Here is a 16402-nt window from a genome sequence, read left to right as displayed (position 1 = left end):
AACAGGGACTCTCCCAATGCCTGCTGGTCCCCCCTGACTAGTTTGTAACAGGCCACTAGATCCCCCCTCAGCCTTCTCTTGTGGAGGCTGAACAGGTTCAGGTCCTGCAGCCTCTCCTCATAGGGCCTCCCCTGCTGCCCCCTGATCATGCGAGTGGCCCTCCTCTGGACCCTCTCCATGCTGTCCACATCCCTCTTGAAGTGCGGCGCCCAGAACAGGACGCAGTACTCCAGCTGCGGCCTGACCAGTGCTGCAGAGAGGGGGAGGATCACCTCCAACACAGGAATTTAGTCTCCCTTAAAACTTGAAGTTGTTTAAAGAAAAACATGTCAGAATCTCTTATGAATCCCATGCATCATTATTTTATAGAAGGAAATATATTCAAAGGGCATTAACATACTATTGGATATAATATTTTGCCCATCTATGTTGCTGCAACAGACATATAGTTCTCATTAGTAGGCCCCTAGCCAAGCGAACATAATTTTGTTCTTGTCATGGCATTTGCCTCAGTGCTTAAATGGTACACAACTGACTGGGGGCAGGGGAAACTCCTCTTCTGTTAAGCTCTTATGTATTACAACACAGGAGTTTAGTCTCCCTTAATACTTGAAGTTGTTTAAAGAAAAACTTGTCAGAATTTCTTATGAATCCCACACGTCATTAAAGCCTGACTAGTTACAAGGACATTAGGATGTGAAACTGTGTACAAATCTACAACAGCAGCAGCACCTCACTTTAAGACCAGATTTGCTTGCATGTAGATTTGCCAAAAAATACCAGAAAACCTTTCACAATCCAATGCGACTGGGAAGTTTGGATTCAGGATTGGAAGAGCAGAGAAAGATGAATTGGAGGAAGTTTGCTTGCCATCTGCCTTCCTCGCTTCAGTCCTTCATTTCCCTCGCATGTCCAAGCTCGATTTCCTAACAAATATAAACGTTTTCTTTTTACAGAAACAAATTTATGATTTCTAAAATTCCCAGCTGCCACGTTTAAAAAGTAGTGAGAGTGAGATGCCTGTACCAAGCTGCCTACTTATTTTTCACTGTAGCCTCCAATGTACATTAGGCAGTAATCATGTCCAATTTTGCCCTAGAGTACAAGAAAAAAAGTGATTAGATTCTATCCAGACCAGTGAGCTTAGAAGTACATGGGACCCAGAAGATAACGCCACTTGCAAGGGACTTGTGTCTATAACAGAAGCGCAGTACTGGACCACGTTGTGATCAAAACATTGACTTAAGAGTTTTAAAATATTTGCAGTTTCATTCGTGTGTGCATTCTATTTGATTGATACTTTTTTCACTTTTGAACTGGAAAAAGGTTAGTCTCTCTCTTCCAGGCTATGGTACGTTCTTAACTTGCTGGTGAGAATCACTGCATACAGTTCAGTCCTCAAACAAATGCCACTTTAGGTCAATGCATGAAAACTGTGAGATGCAGTTACTTTTTCTTCTTTGAGGCAAAGCAGCTCACCCACTTCTGCATTTAACTTTATCCTCCTTCAGTTGGCCTGGTGTACTTTTCAGCAGCCACCAAAAATGAAAAAAGTGCAGTTTCCTGTGACATTTTTCTAAGGATATGGAAACTGTCTTAAGCACACTATTTTAATGCTGAAGTAAGAGTTTGCCCTAGTATTTTCAAATGAATCCTCTGTGTTTGCAGAACAAACATTTTCTCAAAAGCAAACTTTATACCTGTGCTAATTTTACAAAAGAATGGGTTTTATGTATATAGTTTCTACATCGTGCACGTGGAAAAATGTGGGTGTATGCAAAGCTCACGAGTAACAAGGAGGTAAAGATCAGTTGTTGCATGGGTGAAACAACTTTATGTGCACAAATCTAAGATGCAAAACCTTGGTGTGGAAAAACGACTGTTGAGACTAGAATGAAGCTTTTAGCAATCTGTCTCACGTAACATTTTAAGAAGCTGAAAAGCTTAAGTCCCATTGACTTTTACTTTAAAAAATAAAGACTTAGGCTCTTGCATCATTTGTGTGTTTTTGAAAACATTACCCTGCAATCTCTTGCACAGATATTATTTGTACATAGCTAGTAGTAAGGCAGAAAGAAAAATTTGAAAACTACCACCTCATTTAATAAGTAACTGAAACAATTAGGTATGAATATATTTTATCAATAGTACGTGTGCATGCATGTCTAATGACTGAATAGAAAATCTACTGATCTATTCACTGTCTACACATATACTGTACTTTAACTACTAAGGCACAAATATATTCCATCAATGGTATGTGTGCATGCATGTCTGATGATGGAATAGAAAGTCTACTGATCTATTCATTGTTTACAGGTACACTTTAAACTACTAAATCAACTATAATCTCACCCAGTTTTTTTTCCTCCACCCCCATATCAGAATATAATCAATGCTATTTACAAGATACCACCGGCTTACAGCACAAAGTTAGTAGAGTGGTATCCCCAGTAATTTTGCTGCTGTATTCATTACTCCCATGGTAGCTGCTAGGGCCAAGTTTGCCTGCCTGGTACGTCTAAACAGAAAATTGTATAACGAGATGCTAGAAACAGAACTATCCAGGCAATAGCTTATCTAAACCAGGTGTCTTTTAAACCATCTCAGGCTTACAACACTGCCCCCCTACTCCCCAAAACAAGTTTCTTTGACCTGGCTTCCAGTTCCAGTTCCCAGCCGGGTAGCGGAGGCGGACGTCTGCAAGAATTCCATTTCCTGGTTTCTACTTTACTCGCTGTAGGTGTTTATTTTTGGCTACATTAGTGTCTTAAAATCTTAAGGAAAAAGAAGCCTGCTATTACAGATCTATTTGGCTTATAGTTGCATCAAATCTGAGCAGAAATTGATTGTTTTATTAGCAATGATATAAACACATTATAAACCTTGTAATCAGGTTAGGTTCCCACACTGTCCACTATGCATGCAACTTCTCACAGCCTATCAGATCACTGCTCTCCAAGACCAAGAGGGAACTGGGGGAGGGAGGAGCGGTGTTAACACAGATTGATACAGACTATAAATTACAGAGGGCTGAGAACGGAGCAGGATTTCCCCTGCCAGTCCCTCATACATATTTATATACATAGTAAGGTTCTGTTAAAAGTTCTTCCAGCGTTTGAAAAATCAAAGACCCTACAAACACCTGCCTAATAACATTTTTTCATGCAAAGCGGTACTCAATCTAACACAAGCCTTTTGTATTTTCAGCATTCTGTACATATTAAAGTAATCAATCATCTTACCTTCCCTGAAAACGGAGAAGACCAACTCCCAGCATAAACGACGTACTTCTCTGTCCCAACAAGCAATGCTTTCTACCATAATAACATGATTTTGCCCTTTGCATCTGCTGTTCATAAGAGACTAGGAGGAAACAATTTAGCATCGGTCTTTAGCTATGCAATTGTACTCCCATATGGCAATTTTTATTTCCCTGCTGGCAAATGCAGAAGGATCACAGTGCATCACAGATCTCTGCCACCAGGACAGCCTGACATAGGTTTTATACTAGAAGCACTGACAGATTCTTAACATACCAACAAAGTATGAACAGCAATGTAGCCTGTCATGTTTAATAAAGGTCATAACTACCTTGAAAATCATAGTAATGGGACAGGATTAAGAGAGATTTTCAGGTGCATATTAAAAAAAATCCTCTGGCATCTGTTGTGCATACCCACATTTCCATCACCAAGCTGTAACATGGCATGTCTCTGAAGGTTCATATTAATGATAATTTTAAGCCCAGCACCAGCATGTGTCTGCTGTTCATTTCAATGTAGCCAAAAAACCAAATCACAAGAAAAAAGTCAATATAGCTGAAATTTTTAGGTATGTGTTGTACATAACAAAACTCAGATCTGTTGTTATTTCTCACAAGACTCGCAACTATTAAAAAAAAGCCAAACAAACCTCAATGATGTACTCTCATCAGTATTTTAGTTCAAGCAACATCACCAAACTGGGTACACAAGGAGAAGCTTATCATTTAAATTCAATGCATTTTAAAATACATACTAACAAAACCATTAAGAGATATGCTTAAAAGACGGCCTGCTCCCCAAAACAAAGCGATTCTCATTAGTATGGTCTTCTTTCTCTTCAGTTCCAATCTGTCAGCTGGTCAACTGACCTCGTGCTGATTTAAACATTTTTAGGTTAGGATTGGGTCCTTCCCTCCCACCCTCAAGACACCATCATGATATAAAAGATAACACATGTATAGAATACAGGATACTACCCAGCTTATATACTGTTAATAGAAAAAATGCAGGGGGCAATATTAGTACAATAAATTAACTGTAGAAGTTATAGTGTACTTTGTAGGGCTGTACAGAATGTAGCACATTTGGGGCACTAAATTGTTATTAAAAATCTCCCTTTTGGAAAAGTTACATCAATTTATCTAGATAATGCTGCTTTTTTTTTTTTTTTTTTTTTTTTTTTTAAAGGGGGAAAAATAGCACCCTGCAGAAATGATATCGTGGCCATAGTTTTAATATGGAATTTTATGGTAGTTTCTACAGAATTATTTAAACTCAGATTCAGGAAAATAACCCCACTTTAAAAAGAGCTTCCATAATCACATGCTTTCCTGAACTAAGGATATCACTTTGAAAGAAACCAGTGGCTTCACTCCTATCAAATTATAAGATTTTCCACAAAGACTCTCACCATTTCTTTTACTTTTCTCACACACGAGCGAGTGCGCGCGCGCACACATACTTTACTGCTACAAGCCATCCCTTCCACCAGTCCTGAATCAGTTCTTTCGAAAGTCCTTTCTTTTAGTATCGGGAAGCAACAATCAGGTTTTGATAGGGGGAAGGTTTTTCCAACCACTCGCCGAGTTATACTGCTCACATCAATGCATAATTTAAAGATTTGTGTATCAATATCGTGGAAATCTCAGATCCAGTGATTTGTTTCACTTTTTTTCCAGTAAAATCAAATAAAAAGCCCTGTTCTTGCATAGCATATTGTATTCTTCCCCTTAACCATCCTTTGATAGTTATAGTATTCTGGTAGCACATACTGGCTACAGATGCACAGTGACAGTCCTGACTCGGATGTAAAGAGACAGCATCATTGTCCTCTCCTGTTCTTTAATGTCTCATACTTTAATTTTGCTTTTAATTCTGCAGGAGGCCAGGGAAGCTGAGCAGTAGAGGTGTGTGAAACAGAGTGCATTCAATTCAGGTTCACCCACAGGCAGTAGCAGAGGCAGGAACAAAACTCATGAACCCAATTCACTACATAACTTTGCTTCTCCAATGAAACATGCGCTTGAGCAGGTGTGGGCAAAATATGGCCTGTGGGTCCAATCCAGCCCATGGGGCAATTTCATCTGGACCACAGGCACCCGCCAATTAATTGTACCCCACTCAGCCTGTGCGCGTTGCTCCCACCCTCATGTGCGGAAAGGCCCCAGCCCAGCCAGCACTCACAGCTTCCAGGCAGGGCTGCTGCTGCCACTGCTGCAGCCGCTGGGGGACCTGCTCAGTAGGGCTGTGCGAAGCTTTGGTCCCTGATTTGATTCCGTGGAGATTCGGCCCAATTGGGTGGTGGAATCTCCAAATCTGAATCAAATCAGGAGATCCTTTAATCTCTCCAAATTGATTCAGAGAGATGTATAAAAATTCAGTGATTTGGATGTAGACACAGCTTTAAAAGTTTTTTCTACTTACCTCTAGGTAGCAGGCAGCTTGTGAATGTTGCGATGCTGGGGCGCATGGAGTGTCCCACAAGAGCGCAGGGGTGGTCCCCAGTGTGCCCAGCTGCAAACCCGGAAGTGGACCAGAAGCACTTCCGACCCACTTCTGGGTCAGCCAGGGAGCGCACAGGGGTCCCCCCCTCCCCATCCCGGCTTGGCAACTGGTGCCTCCTGGGTCCGGGCGGGGGGCACTCAGAGACATCCCGTGGCCGACAGCTGAGCTGGGAGGGTGCAGGGGGGATCCCTGATGCACGTCCTTATGGACCCAGCAGTGGACCAGAAGCACTTCTGGCCCACTTCCAGGTTTGCTGTTGAGCACGCAGGCAGCCCCCCATGCTCCTGTGGGATGCTCCATCTGCCCCAGCATCACAGTATTCACGAGCTGTGCCTGGTACCTCGAGGTATGTAAAAAACCCATTTAAAGCTGCGTCCATGTACTAATTGTTGATTCTCCGAATCGGCGTTGAATCTTCAGATTCAGATTCAGCCAAACCAAATCACAGACAGTGATCTAAATCAAGGAATCGAATCACCGTCCCCAATTTGGGCCGAATCTGAATCGAATGCAGTCTGTTTCGCACACCTCTACTGCTCAACTTCCCTGGCCTCCTGCAGCTCCTCCTGTCCCTACTGCAGTGCTCATTCTGGGCAGTACGTAGTGAAGTAGCAGAGGCAACTTCAGCTGGGCAGGAGCATGGAGTTGGGGATGGTGGGAGCACAGAGCCCAGGTGGGCAAGGTGAGAGAGAGGGTGAGGGGGTGTGGGGACTCGCCCCATACACTCCCCCCTGCTGCTGGTGGCAGCAGCACACGGTGGGCCTTTGAGGTCCTCATGGCCATGCAGGCACTGCTGCCTAGCAGCCCAAAGCTCCAGCTAGTTCCAGGAACTGCACATGGCAGCAAGAAATGGAGCCAGGCTGGCCTTCCTCTATCATGCGGGGCTCCCTGAGGTGCACATGTAGTTCCTGGCACTTGCATGCCACCGGGGAGAAGCCCTGAGTGATGGAGTCAGCGGCCTGGCCCTGCTCCCTGACACCACGTGACACACACCGGGACCGCGCCAGGAAGCTGTGGACAGGGCTCCCCTCCACTTCTGACAGTCCCAGCAGCTGCACATGGTGGCAAGGAGTGAGGCCAAGCAAACAGCTCCATCACGTGAGGCTTCCCCCCAGTGGCGCAAGTGCCAGAAGCTGCACGTGCACCACAGGAAGCCCCGCATAAGGGGTGGGGGCAGCCTAGCTCTGCTCCTAGCTGCCACATGCAGCTCCTGGAACTGGCTAGAGCTGTGCTGCCAGGTGGCAACGCCTGTACAGTCTGCAGGGGTAGGAGGGTGGAAACGTGAGGGGGGTCCCCACATCCCCCTACCCTTCCTCACACCCCACAAACTCACACCCTGCCCCCACAACCCTCCCACACCCTGCAAGATACCCTACACCCTCCAAACACACAGCCATACCCCCCACACACCCCGCCATACACCCACACACACCCACATTCAGCGCACCATATACAAGTGTAAGACATTACATTTTGAGCTATTATGCAATCATCTCAATATACACTACGCAAACAAATCATGACAAAAATATTTTTTAAAATAAAATGTTATAGCAGATGTTTGACTTTGATTTGGGGTTTTTTTGGTTCCAAGATGGCAACCCTCCCCCTCCCCCCAGGAGTACTTCTGGGGGCAAGGGGAGGGACTTCCAGTGGCCAAGTTTGTGGGTTAGGGGACTTCTGGTCCCATGATGATGACTAGGGGTGAGGCACCTGTTAAGTGGCAGGGCTACCCTTGTGGCCCTCCACAGCTCACCAAAATACTCATTAAGCAACCCTCCAGCTGAAATAATTGCCCACCCCTGCACTAGAATAACATTTGCACAGGGTGCCCTTTGTAGAAGTCAGTATACACTGTACAGCACACATGCGGTGCCATGCAAGGCAAAAGTCTTAACATGGACCTGCCGACAGCCCAAAATGTGAGCAACCCAGGATCTGAACTGAGAAGGAGCAGGCAAAAAAAAAAAAAAAATCCAACTTGAATTCCAAATGTAGAACACCACAGTGCTCTCCAGAAGCCAGCTCCCTCAAAGAAAATGACTGTTATTTCACAGACTGCAGCATGGGTCTTAAACAGTGTTGTTCCAGCTCACAACGGCAGAAACATTCAAAATCCAGCACCTGTGAATTTCTGCACCAGTTATGTATAGGGATCCTAAAGCACCATTCCTTGGCAGCCAGTGTGGCAACAAGACTGTTGCTGTTTAAGTGACAGCAACATGCCTGCCAAAATCACATCACAGACGCTGGCTTACCAGATTGCTTTGAATATCCAAAAAGAGCCTGCCAGCTACCACTTCATATGCACATCAACAGAACTGTGGGCCTAATCTACAACAGCAATAACACAGCACATTTGTAGCTCAGCAAGTTGGTGTATAGAAACCTATGATCCATGGTACTTCTTTTTTAAAAAGCTTCTCTTACCTAAGCTTATACGTTTCTGCCTGACTTCTACAAAATCAAAGACTAGCAAATATTTGCTATGTCATGACTGAGAAGTATTCTTCTTGTGTGTTAAATGCTTTGTATTTTTTTTCCAGGATTTGCTGTCTTCACCCAAAATTACAGAGGTCTCCCAATCAAATGTTTGGCCGGTCACACACAGGCATCCTGCCACTATCTACTTCTGGCTACCTGTTTTACTTTTGTACGGTGGTTCTCAAGCTTTTTTAGACTCAAGGCACCCCCTCCAAAGCTTTTCAGAATTTAGCAGCAGTCCATTAAAAAAAACCTAAATATATTATGAATATCAATCTAAACATTACAATTCCATTATTAATTGGTATGTTATTAATATTAAGCCCTGGAGCTATAAGGGATAGAGTCCAGGCATGCCTGATCAGCAGGGACAAAGTATGGAGGGTGCCGAGAGACTGGGAAAGTAGGGAACGGGCAGGACACAAGGCCCCTGGGAGGATGGAAGGGGTATGCCGCACACTCGGTGCCACAGCCAGGTGTACCTGTGCCACACGCCTCCTGCACAGACAGATCGGGAAGTGGCTGCGGCAGCAGCACGTGCTCTTCCCACAGCCCTTCCCAGTCTGACGCTGCAAGGGGTCTCCTACAAAAAGGTGCAACGAGCCGAGGGAAAATCGCCCTATGCTTCTTTCAGAAGGCTGATCAAGGCTGCACTAAGAAGTGGCTGCCATGGAACACGGTGCCTGCCTGCCTTATGTTACCCAGGCAGGCACACTGCTTCTGTTGCAGCTCTTCCCAGTTTGGCTCCAAAAAGTCAAGGTGTGCAGGGCAGTTTTATTCTAGTGACAGCAGCCTGGAGACAGATGCCACTGCCCTCAGGTGAGCTGTGCCACACACCTCTGTTTTCAGGAGGCATGTCATAGCCAAAGCAGGAAGAGCTGCAGCAGAACCAGAAGATCTGCCTGTATCCTGAAATGCGGACTGGCACACCTTTCTGCAGTTTGCAGCACCCCAGCTGAGAACCACTGCTTTAGACACCAAGTTAGTTCACATTAGTCAATTAAGAACTACTAGATCCTGTTTCCAGTTTACTTTTAACTCTCATTAACTACTGAGAAAGATCATGTTTGCAGTATTATTGACAAGTGACTCCCAACAACTCAAGCTGAAGTACAGTGCCTCTAGACATGAAACAACGACTGAAATTAGAGGGGTTTCTTTTACAAAAGTTCAAATAAAGAACCCAATTTGGGACTCTGTTCATTGCGACTCATTCTAAGGCCTCCATGACTGTCCTTCTGCATCTCTTGCCAGATCACCCAACTGAAGGGGGTGGGTAGGTGTGCACATGCACACACTTTTTTGTTGTCCAGACTCCCCAGAAAGTGCTACCATGAGCTGAGCAGTTTCTACTCCCTGTGGAAAAATAGACTCTGAGTTCTGTGGGGTTGTTTTTCCTTCCCTTTTTGTAGTGCACAAGTGGCATTTGGTCCATGGTGTTAACCCCAAGTGAATCTCAGACTCACTCCTGAGCAGCTGCTGTTGGGAATGGGCACGGTATGCAAGTTCACAATGTTAGGTGGTGGTTTGCTTTATCGGGTTGGTGTGGAGGTAGTGGGAGGAGTTGCTGAAGAACAATATTTATTATCTACATGGTCTCCTGCCAAGGTTTCCCTCCCCCTCCCCACCAACACACACACACTTTGGTGGAAGGCTCCACGTGGTGCTCCATCATTTGGGCCATTTCCACGTTTGAAGACAGCCCTTGGCGGAGAGTGGACATTCCACGGTCCTGACTTCACGAGTTTTCTTGGCATTTCAAGTGTGCTCATGCTCCTCAGCAGGTCTGAAGCAGCACAGACCTTCAGAAGCAGAAAGAGGCAACTGTACTGGGAAGAGGCCCTGTGATGACTAGTGCAGACGGGACATATCAAAAAAACTCTCAGAGAAAGGTCCATTTCTCAACAACTTTGGCAAAAAGCGTGTAATTCCCACTGGCCGTGCTACAGTTTCCTAACACAATAGCAGCATACCTATACCAAGGCAGCTTTCTGAGACCCTTCTTTTTCACAAACAGCCCCATTTTGCATGGCCCCCAATAAAATAGTAAGCTAATTAACACAGAGGTCTTCATATTCATTTCTGAAGATCTGTCTCCTTCCAAGAACCTGAAAACTTTTCAATTCTCTCATTTAAAAAAAACAAGACACTGAAACCATCTGTTGAAGTCAACGGACAGAGAAAACCATTCCAAAACAAGATGAAAGAAAGGCTTTTGTCTACAGCCATGGCATGCTACAGCCTATATTAATGTTAGTCACCGCCATGGAAACAAAGGAAACCACTGTAAGGACAACACAGGTGTGCTGTTTCATAAGCTGTACAGAGTCTACAAATTTGTGTAGGAGGAATAATTGTGTTATGGTAAAACTGAAGGGCTAACAGAACACAGAGCACAGCGGGGTGTGACACTTGCACGTACCGTGTGTGTGTGTGTGTGTGTGTGTGTGTGTGTGTGTGTGTGTGTGTGTGTCTAATTTAAGAAGTACTTCAGATGCGCGCGTGTCTGTGTGTGTGTGTGTGTGTGCGCGCGCGCACGCGATCGCGCGTGTGTGTCTAATTTAAGAAGTACTTCAGATATTTCCTGAGCCAAAAGATAGCTAGTAAAAAAATTGGAGGGGTAGAAACTAATTATGTTTTCCTTAGAAACAAAACAGATCCTGGATGTCTTCTAGCATCCCCTCTTTTTATTTTTCCACCATTTGGGGTCTTTTTTTTTTTATGCCCGTTGAATCTAGCAACATAGTGGTCACAATAGAGAGCAATATCTAGTGTATGCTCAGACTCCTAAGCCTCTAATACTGACAGTTCAGCATAAGTATTGTATTAGTTACTCCAATACTTGCTTTGCAGGGAGGTTGGCAGCAGAACTGGGGAAGGGCTGGAATTTTCCCATTCCTCTTGAAGATCTTCCCTGGAAACTTACAGCACTCTGCGGTAATAATGTTCCTGCCTTGTCAGCAACAACTACAGTAGTTATCAATTTGAGATAGTCCATATGAAGTAGTGTCTATGACATGTGATTTTACTTTGCCAGCCCAGTATCATGAAGTACTGAATGTGTTGTTCTGCAATAATAGCAGCAGAAAAGTTTCTTTTCCATTTCTGTTGAAGACAGCTGTACAAAATTAAGGGGGTAGTCTGGCAGCCATTCAGCACATGGAGTGACCATTGGCTTCAATGGAAAATTTATGAACAGCATGGTGTGCAAATCAGGCTCCAAGACCAGAAGTTCTATAAGAAAATCTTTCCATATGCTGCCAACCTAATGCACAAGCCACCACTAAGCAACGGCTATAAACCTGACACAGAAGTGTCCCTCACTAGGGATCCATCTGCTACTCCCCACATTCCCCATCTGCAAGCTCTGACGCCTTGATCTAGACCAATTTCTGGTTCTGTTGCTTCCCTCTCTTGAAAGCAATCCCCTTCGAGTCCCGACAGCACGTGCTGCTTCTGCCGACCAGCAAACGGCTTCAAAGCAGAATTAAAATGTCTGTGACAGTTTTCATTGCTGTTCACACAGCACCTGTTTCCCAGGAAGCAGAGCAAGTCAGTGAGTGGTGGCAATAATTTAAATTTAGGACGAGAAAGGATCATCGTAGGCAGGGTTGGAGAAGGGAAACCAAAGCAAACAGGAGGACATAATCCAAAACTCCCTCCATTTCAAGCTAAATCTCCCTCAGGTTTCTCTCAGGTATTCTGGATGCATTTTTCATTAAAATAATAATCTTCAAATAAGAATCCTTGAGGTATTACCCATTCCAAGACACTAGTAAAGCCAGACTAGCTGAAGCTTGTGCATGAACTTTTTTCTTGTATAAAGAGAAATCTGAAAATTGAACTTAAATGCAATGGTCTCAGTTTACCCAATAACTAAGCTAAGAAAACAAATAAACAATCAACCAACCAACTGACCCAGGCCAAGAAAAGTTAACACATTTCTAATTTTTTACATGGCATATATAAACCTGAGTAAATGTTACTTATGTATTTTGATTTATGCCAACATGCTTATTTGGGGCAGTGGGGGAAGCTTTGAACTTTTAATCTTCAAATACAGCACATGCATAATACTCCAACCAAAAAGCCCATCAAGAAACCATCTCAACTCGTGTAACAAAATAATCAAGCAACTTCATATGCAGAACACAAAGACCACCCTCTGTCCTCCAAAGACCCATGGCTACGCCACATGCTGTGTAGAAAAACAGCTGATTATTTACAGTTAGTGTAAAATTCAGCCTCCAAAACAGCATTTCAGTCCATTAACAGTTTGTTGCAGTCTAAATGCTAACACTACCTTCTATTCCAGGACCTATGTCCAAATACAGACTCATCTCAAATTTCTGAGATGACAAACAGTCATTTGACATCAGAGTTAGCTGCAAAAACTATATCTAACTATCAGTATTATTTTACTGACAATTAGAGGCACCATAAACCTATCAGCAAAAGCATAATTTAAATTTAGAGGCACTAAGAGGAAAACCAGGCTGTAATCAGTCAGTTCTCCTCTGACTGATAGGTGTTAATGAAACCAAGCAACAAATACCGTGCTCTAAAGTCTTTCCGAGAATATTAAGATGATCTCACCCAGAAAAGAAAAGGCAAACAGAAGCTAAATAATGGAGCAGTTGCCCTTGGTCAATACACAGAGTAATTCATAACTACATATAGCCTAGTATCACGAACACAGTAAAACAGATCCCTGGCACAAATGAAACTCTCTTCTCAGTTCCAATGGCAGATAAGTATTGTCCAGTTTTTGCTCTGTTACCACACTCTGTTGTTGTTATTAGGTTTTCCTCTAAGACAACAGAGTGCCATTGCTTCAGTGAGAACTTTTATTTTAAATTTCCTGCCTTAAAAAAAAAAAGAAAAAAAAAGCCCTAAATCACCAATGTCCCCAGCTATAACTGCTGAAATACCTCTAGCTCTCTCCCCTTCTATTATTCTGGACCAACCCATGTTCTTCATTTAATACAATCCCATAGTTTCCATATCTTCGGCATAAATGAGAGCTATGAATATTTAGCCAAGTGCAAGTACGAGGGTGTTTCAGAGAGTAAAAACAATTCTGGATGCAATGTTCTTTTGCTCTACACAGTTATAAACAATGGGTACATTCAAACAGTCACCATTAGCGTTCTCCGTTGCTTTGTAGTTTCTCCACTCACTGCACACAAAACACTTTTATTCTGAAATTGCCATTACTTTCTGAAGCATCTCTTATATACACACAATACAGGGAATATACATGTATTTTATATAAGATACACAGCCACATGCACTGTATTGATGACTCTGCATGGCAATCAGAGCTGCCGTTCTATAGATTATTAATACTGCATGTTCACTTGGTTACCAGGATGTTTATTGATAAACATACTTGCTTAGTTTAACTAGCAGACTGAAAGGAAAAAAAAAAAAAAGGAAGGAAACAGGCTGGATGCCTCCCTCAGCAATAACTGTTAGAGAAATGCAAGATATTGGGCATGATTTAAATATAACTGTGCGAAGTTTAATGGCCTGTGAAACAAGTCAGACGTAAATGTTCTAATGACCTGTTTTGGTCTTAAAATCTCCAAGTAGGAGGATTCCAGAAGTGGCTGAAAAAAATTAGTGCTAGAATGAAGATTAGCAAATGGTGCCCTTAAATTGGCCAAGATGAAGCATTTTATCCTAGAACCTTTTTTCAACAGCAATTGTGTCCGCGCCACACTCTACATGAGGCATATTTGTTTATGCCGGAACATTTTTGATGGTCTAATATGGCACTCAAGTCTAATACATTTACATACACAGATGCACTGTTGCCAAGACTACTTTTTTTTTTTTTTTTTTAAATAAGCTAAACAAAATCAAAGACAGAGTCAAAAAGATATCTAAACAGCATGCTACAAAAGAGAAGACAGCCATGCTGCGTCTACATGGCAGACGCTCATGAAATCTAGGAAGAGGATAGTTTCCTCTTCTAAAGCAAACCTATCACATCACAACTTAAAAACACACAAACAATATATATCTAAATTCACACTGCAATGACAGTCTTTACATGTGGGTGGTGGGGTGTTTTCTTGGCATATTTATTGCACACTATAGAGGTTTGTGTAAGGCTTGAAAAATGTAATGCAAAGATAAAAATAAGAACCAAAACATATTTCACGTTACCATGTGGGTCTTGTTCAATCGACTTTGGGCTGCTTCTTGCTCTGCGCTCTGGTTTCTTTACTCCTGGTGCTGCTCCTCCTCCACCACCACCTCCTCCACCTCCACCTCCTACTCCACCACTACCACCTCCTCCTCCACTGCCTGCTCCATTGTGGCTCTTTGCATAACCATTGTATACAGTTGTGCAGTTGCTCAGGTGGGTTTTATAAATGGAGGAAGGAGGGCTATTCAGCCGGTTCTGACGGTCAATCGGTCTGTCTTTGAGTTTTTTGTGCTGTGGTTTGCTGTACTGATCTTCCCTGGTAATGTAGCTGGACATCCCATATAGTGGTATGATTTCTGAAATAAAAAGGGTCCAGCCAAATTAATTAAAACTAGAAATAGTCTGCCATTCACAGTATTACCTTCTCAGCCAGGTCAAAATGGACTTACACAATAATTTGTCTCATTTGGGTCTCTACACAACTTAAAATTTAATTTTGCTCGTTGGCAGTGTTAATAAAACACCTGCATATTCCTGCCTGGTCTATTACTGTTTCAGGTTTATGCAATCAGAAGTTTTATTCGACTTCTGCATAGAAACTGAGTGCTTTAAGGTTTCAGATCTCACAACAAGTCCCTGGTAGAATAAAACAGAAGAAAAGATTTCACTCAAATTCACAGCAAGCCTTTTCAAGTCACTGGTTTTGGCAGAAAATGTTTCCATGCAGTGGATTCAAGGTTAGTTACTGGCTAGGTCTGTCAAAATCCTTTAGTACAGATAAGACCTTGTGCCATGGCCTCAAATGCCACTCCCAAAGGCTGAAGTACAGTTTCAGTAAGGAGAAGGTCAGAAGAACATGGGAATTAAAGGATGGAAAGCAACAGATAAAAAGAAAACATGGTTGACAAGAAAAAAAAAATCCAAGAGCAGTATTTTCTACTGTTAAAATGAAGTTTCAGATAACTTTATTAAATACAAGAATTAATGGACAGGGTGAGGAATTCCCACAACATTTGTGTTGCTGTACGATGCGGTTGCACTCAAACCCTGTATTATGCTTGGAGTTTTTAAAGTTGGTTCAAACTCAGGCTCAAAGCAACACTGAACTGAAAATACAGTTTTGCTCAGTTCTACCAACAAACCACGACATGACTCGCATTCCTTTAAGTTCAGTCAAGGTTCCTTCAAAAAATCCTGGCTGCAAGCTTCCAAATACTGCAGCCAGCTCTAGTGATAACACCTGTTTTCTAAGCCGGTATTGCCATGCACACTTTCATTAGAACTTGTTGAATTCTTTCAGCTGCTTAGTCCTTTCTTTTTCTTCTCATTTAGAAGTGTCTTTCATTTATCTTTCCTTATCTAGTAACATGATCACATTGAAGTGCTAGGATCAAGTGGCTGTCTATATATAGTATTCCAAGAATGTGATTACACTAAATGCAATCAATGGTATATTGGGGATCTGAGAGAGCTGATGCAGAAGACTTTAAAAGAAGTTGTGCTTTTTAGAATAAAAACAATGAAAAGTAATTATTTCTTGCTAATGTTGGTATTCAGTGCAGAACCCATTGTGCGAAGTATTCTGGGGACTGTGTATTAAGCATGAATTTATTATGTTGTACAAGAAAACGTTCAAAAAATTCTTTTATTGCAAGCACATGATGCCACTGGCAACACAGTTATTTTTGCACACATGAATCAACTGACTGTTAACTTAAAGTTGCAGAAATATACACTATCTACTGTACCACCAGCTGGTAGCTCAGTGCCTATTTAATATACTGCAGCTTTCACATTAGCTTTTTTATTAAGCAACTTCAGCCTTTGGAAAAGGGAACAAGAAGAGTTCCTGTCCTATCTGATTGGATACCACCCTACTGACTTATACCTAAAGGCTGAGGCACATCATTTATCTTTAAAAAATAGAAAGCAAGCAAGCAAGCTTGCTCTTCCCCACCCCATAACTGAAATTTTAGTGGATAATTTTTTT

General features: G+C 42.7%; 1 protein-coding gene across 2 annotated transcripts in view; it reads right to left on the bottom strand.

The window, feature by feature from the left end:
• FNDC3B (fibronectin type III domain containing 3B) overlaps nucleotides 1–16402 on the bottom strand; it is a 449034-nt gene that overhangs the window by 199727 nt on the left and 232905 nt on the right. For both annotated transcript variants that reach the window (XM_019503306.1, XM_019503307.1), the window contains exon 6: nucleotides 14430–14768. In XM_019503306.1, the coding sequence (XP_019358851.1) occupies nucleotides 14430–14768 (339 nt within the window). The remainder of the gene's footprint in view (nucleotides 1–14429; nucleotides 14769–16402) is intronic.

This window comes from Gavialis gangeticus, unplaced genomic scaffold (assembly GCF_001723915.1).
Source record: "Gavialis gangeticus isolate Ggan-Ray unplaced genomic scaffold, GavGan_comp1, whole genome shotgun sequence".
NCBI classification, from domain to species: Eukaryota; Metazoa; Chordata; order Crocodylia; family Gavialidae; genus Gavialis; species Gavialis gangeticus.
This window is presented reverse-complemented; position numbering and strand designations above follow the sequence as displayed.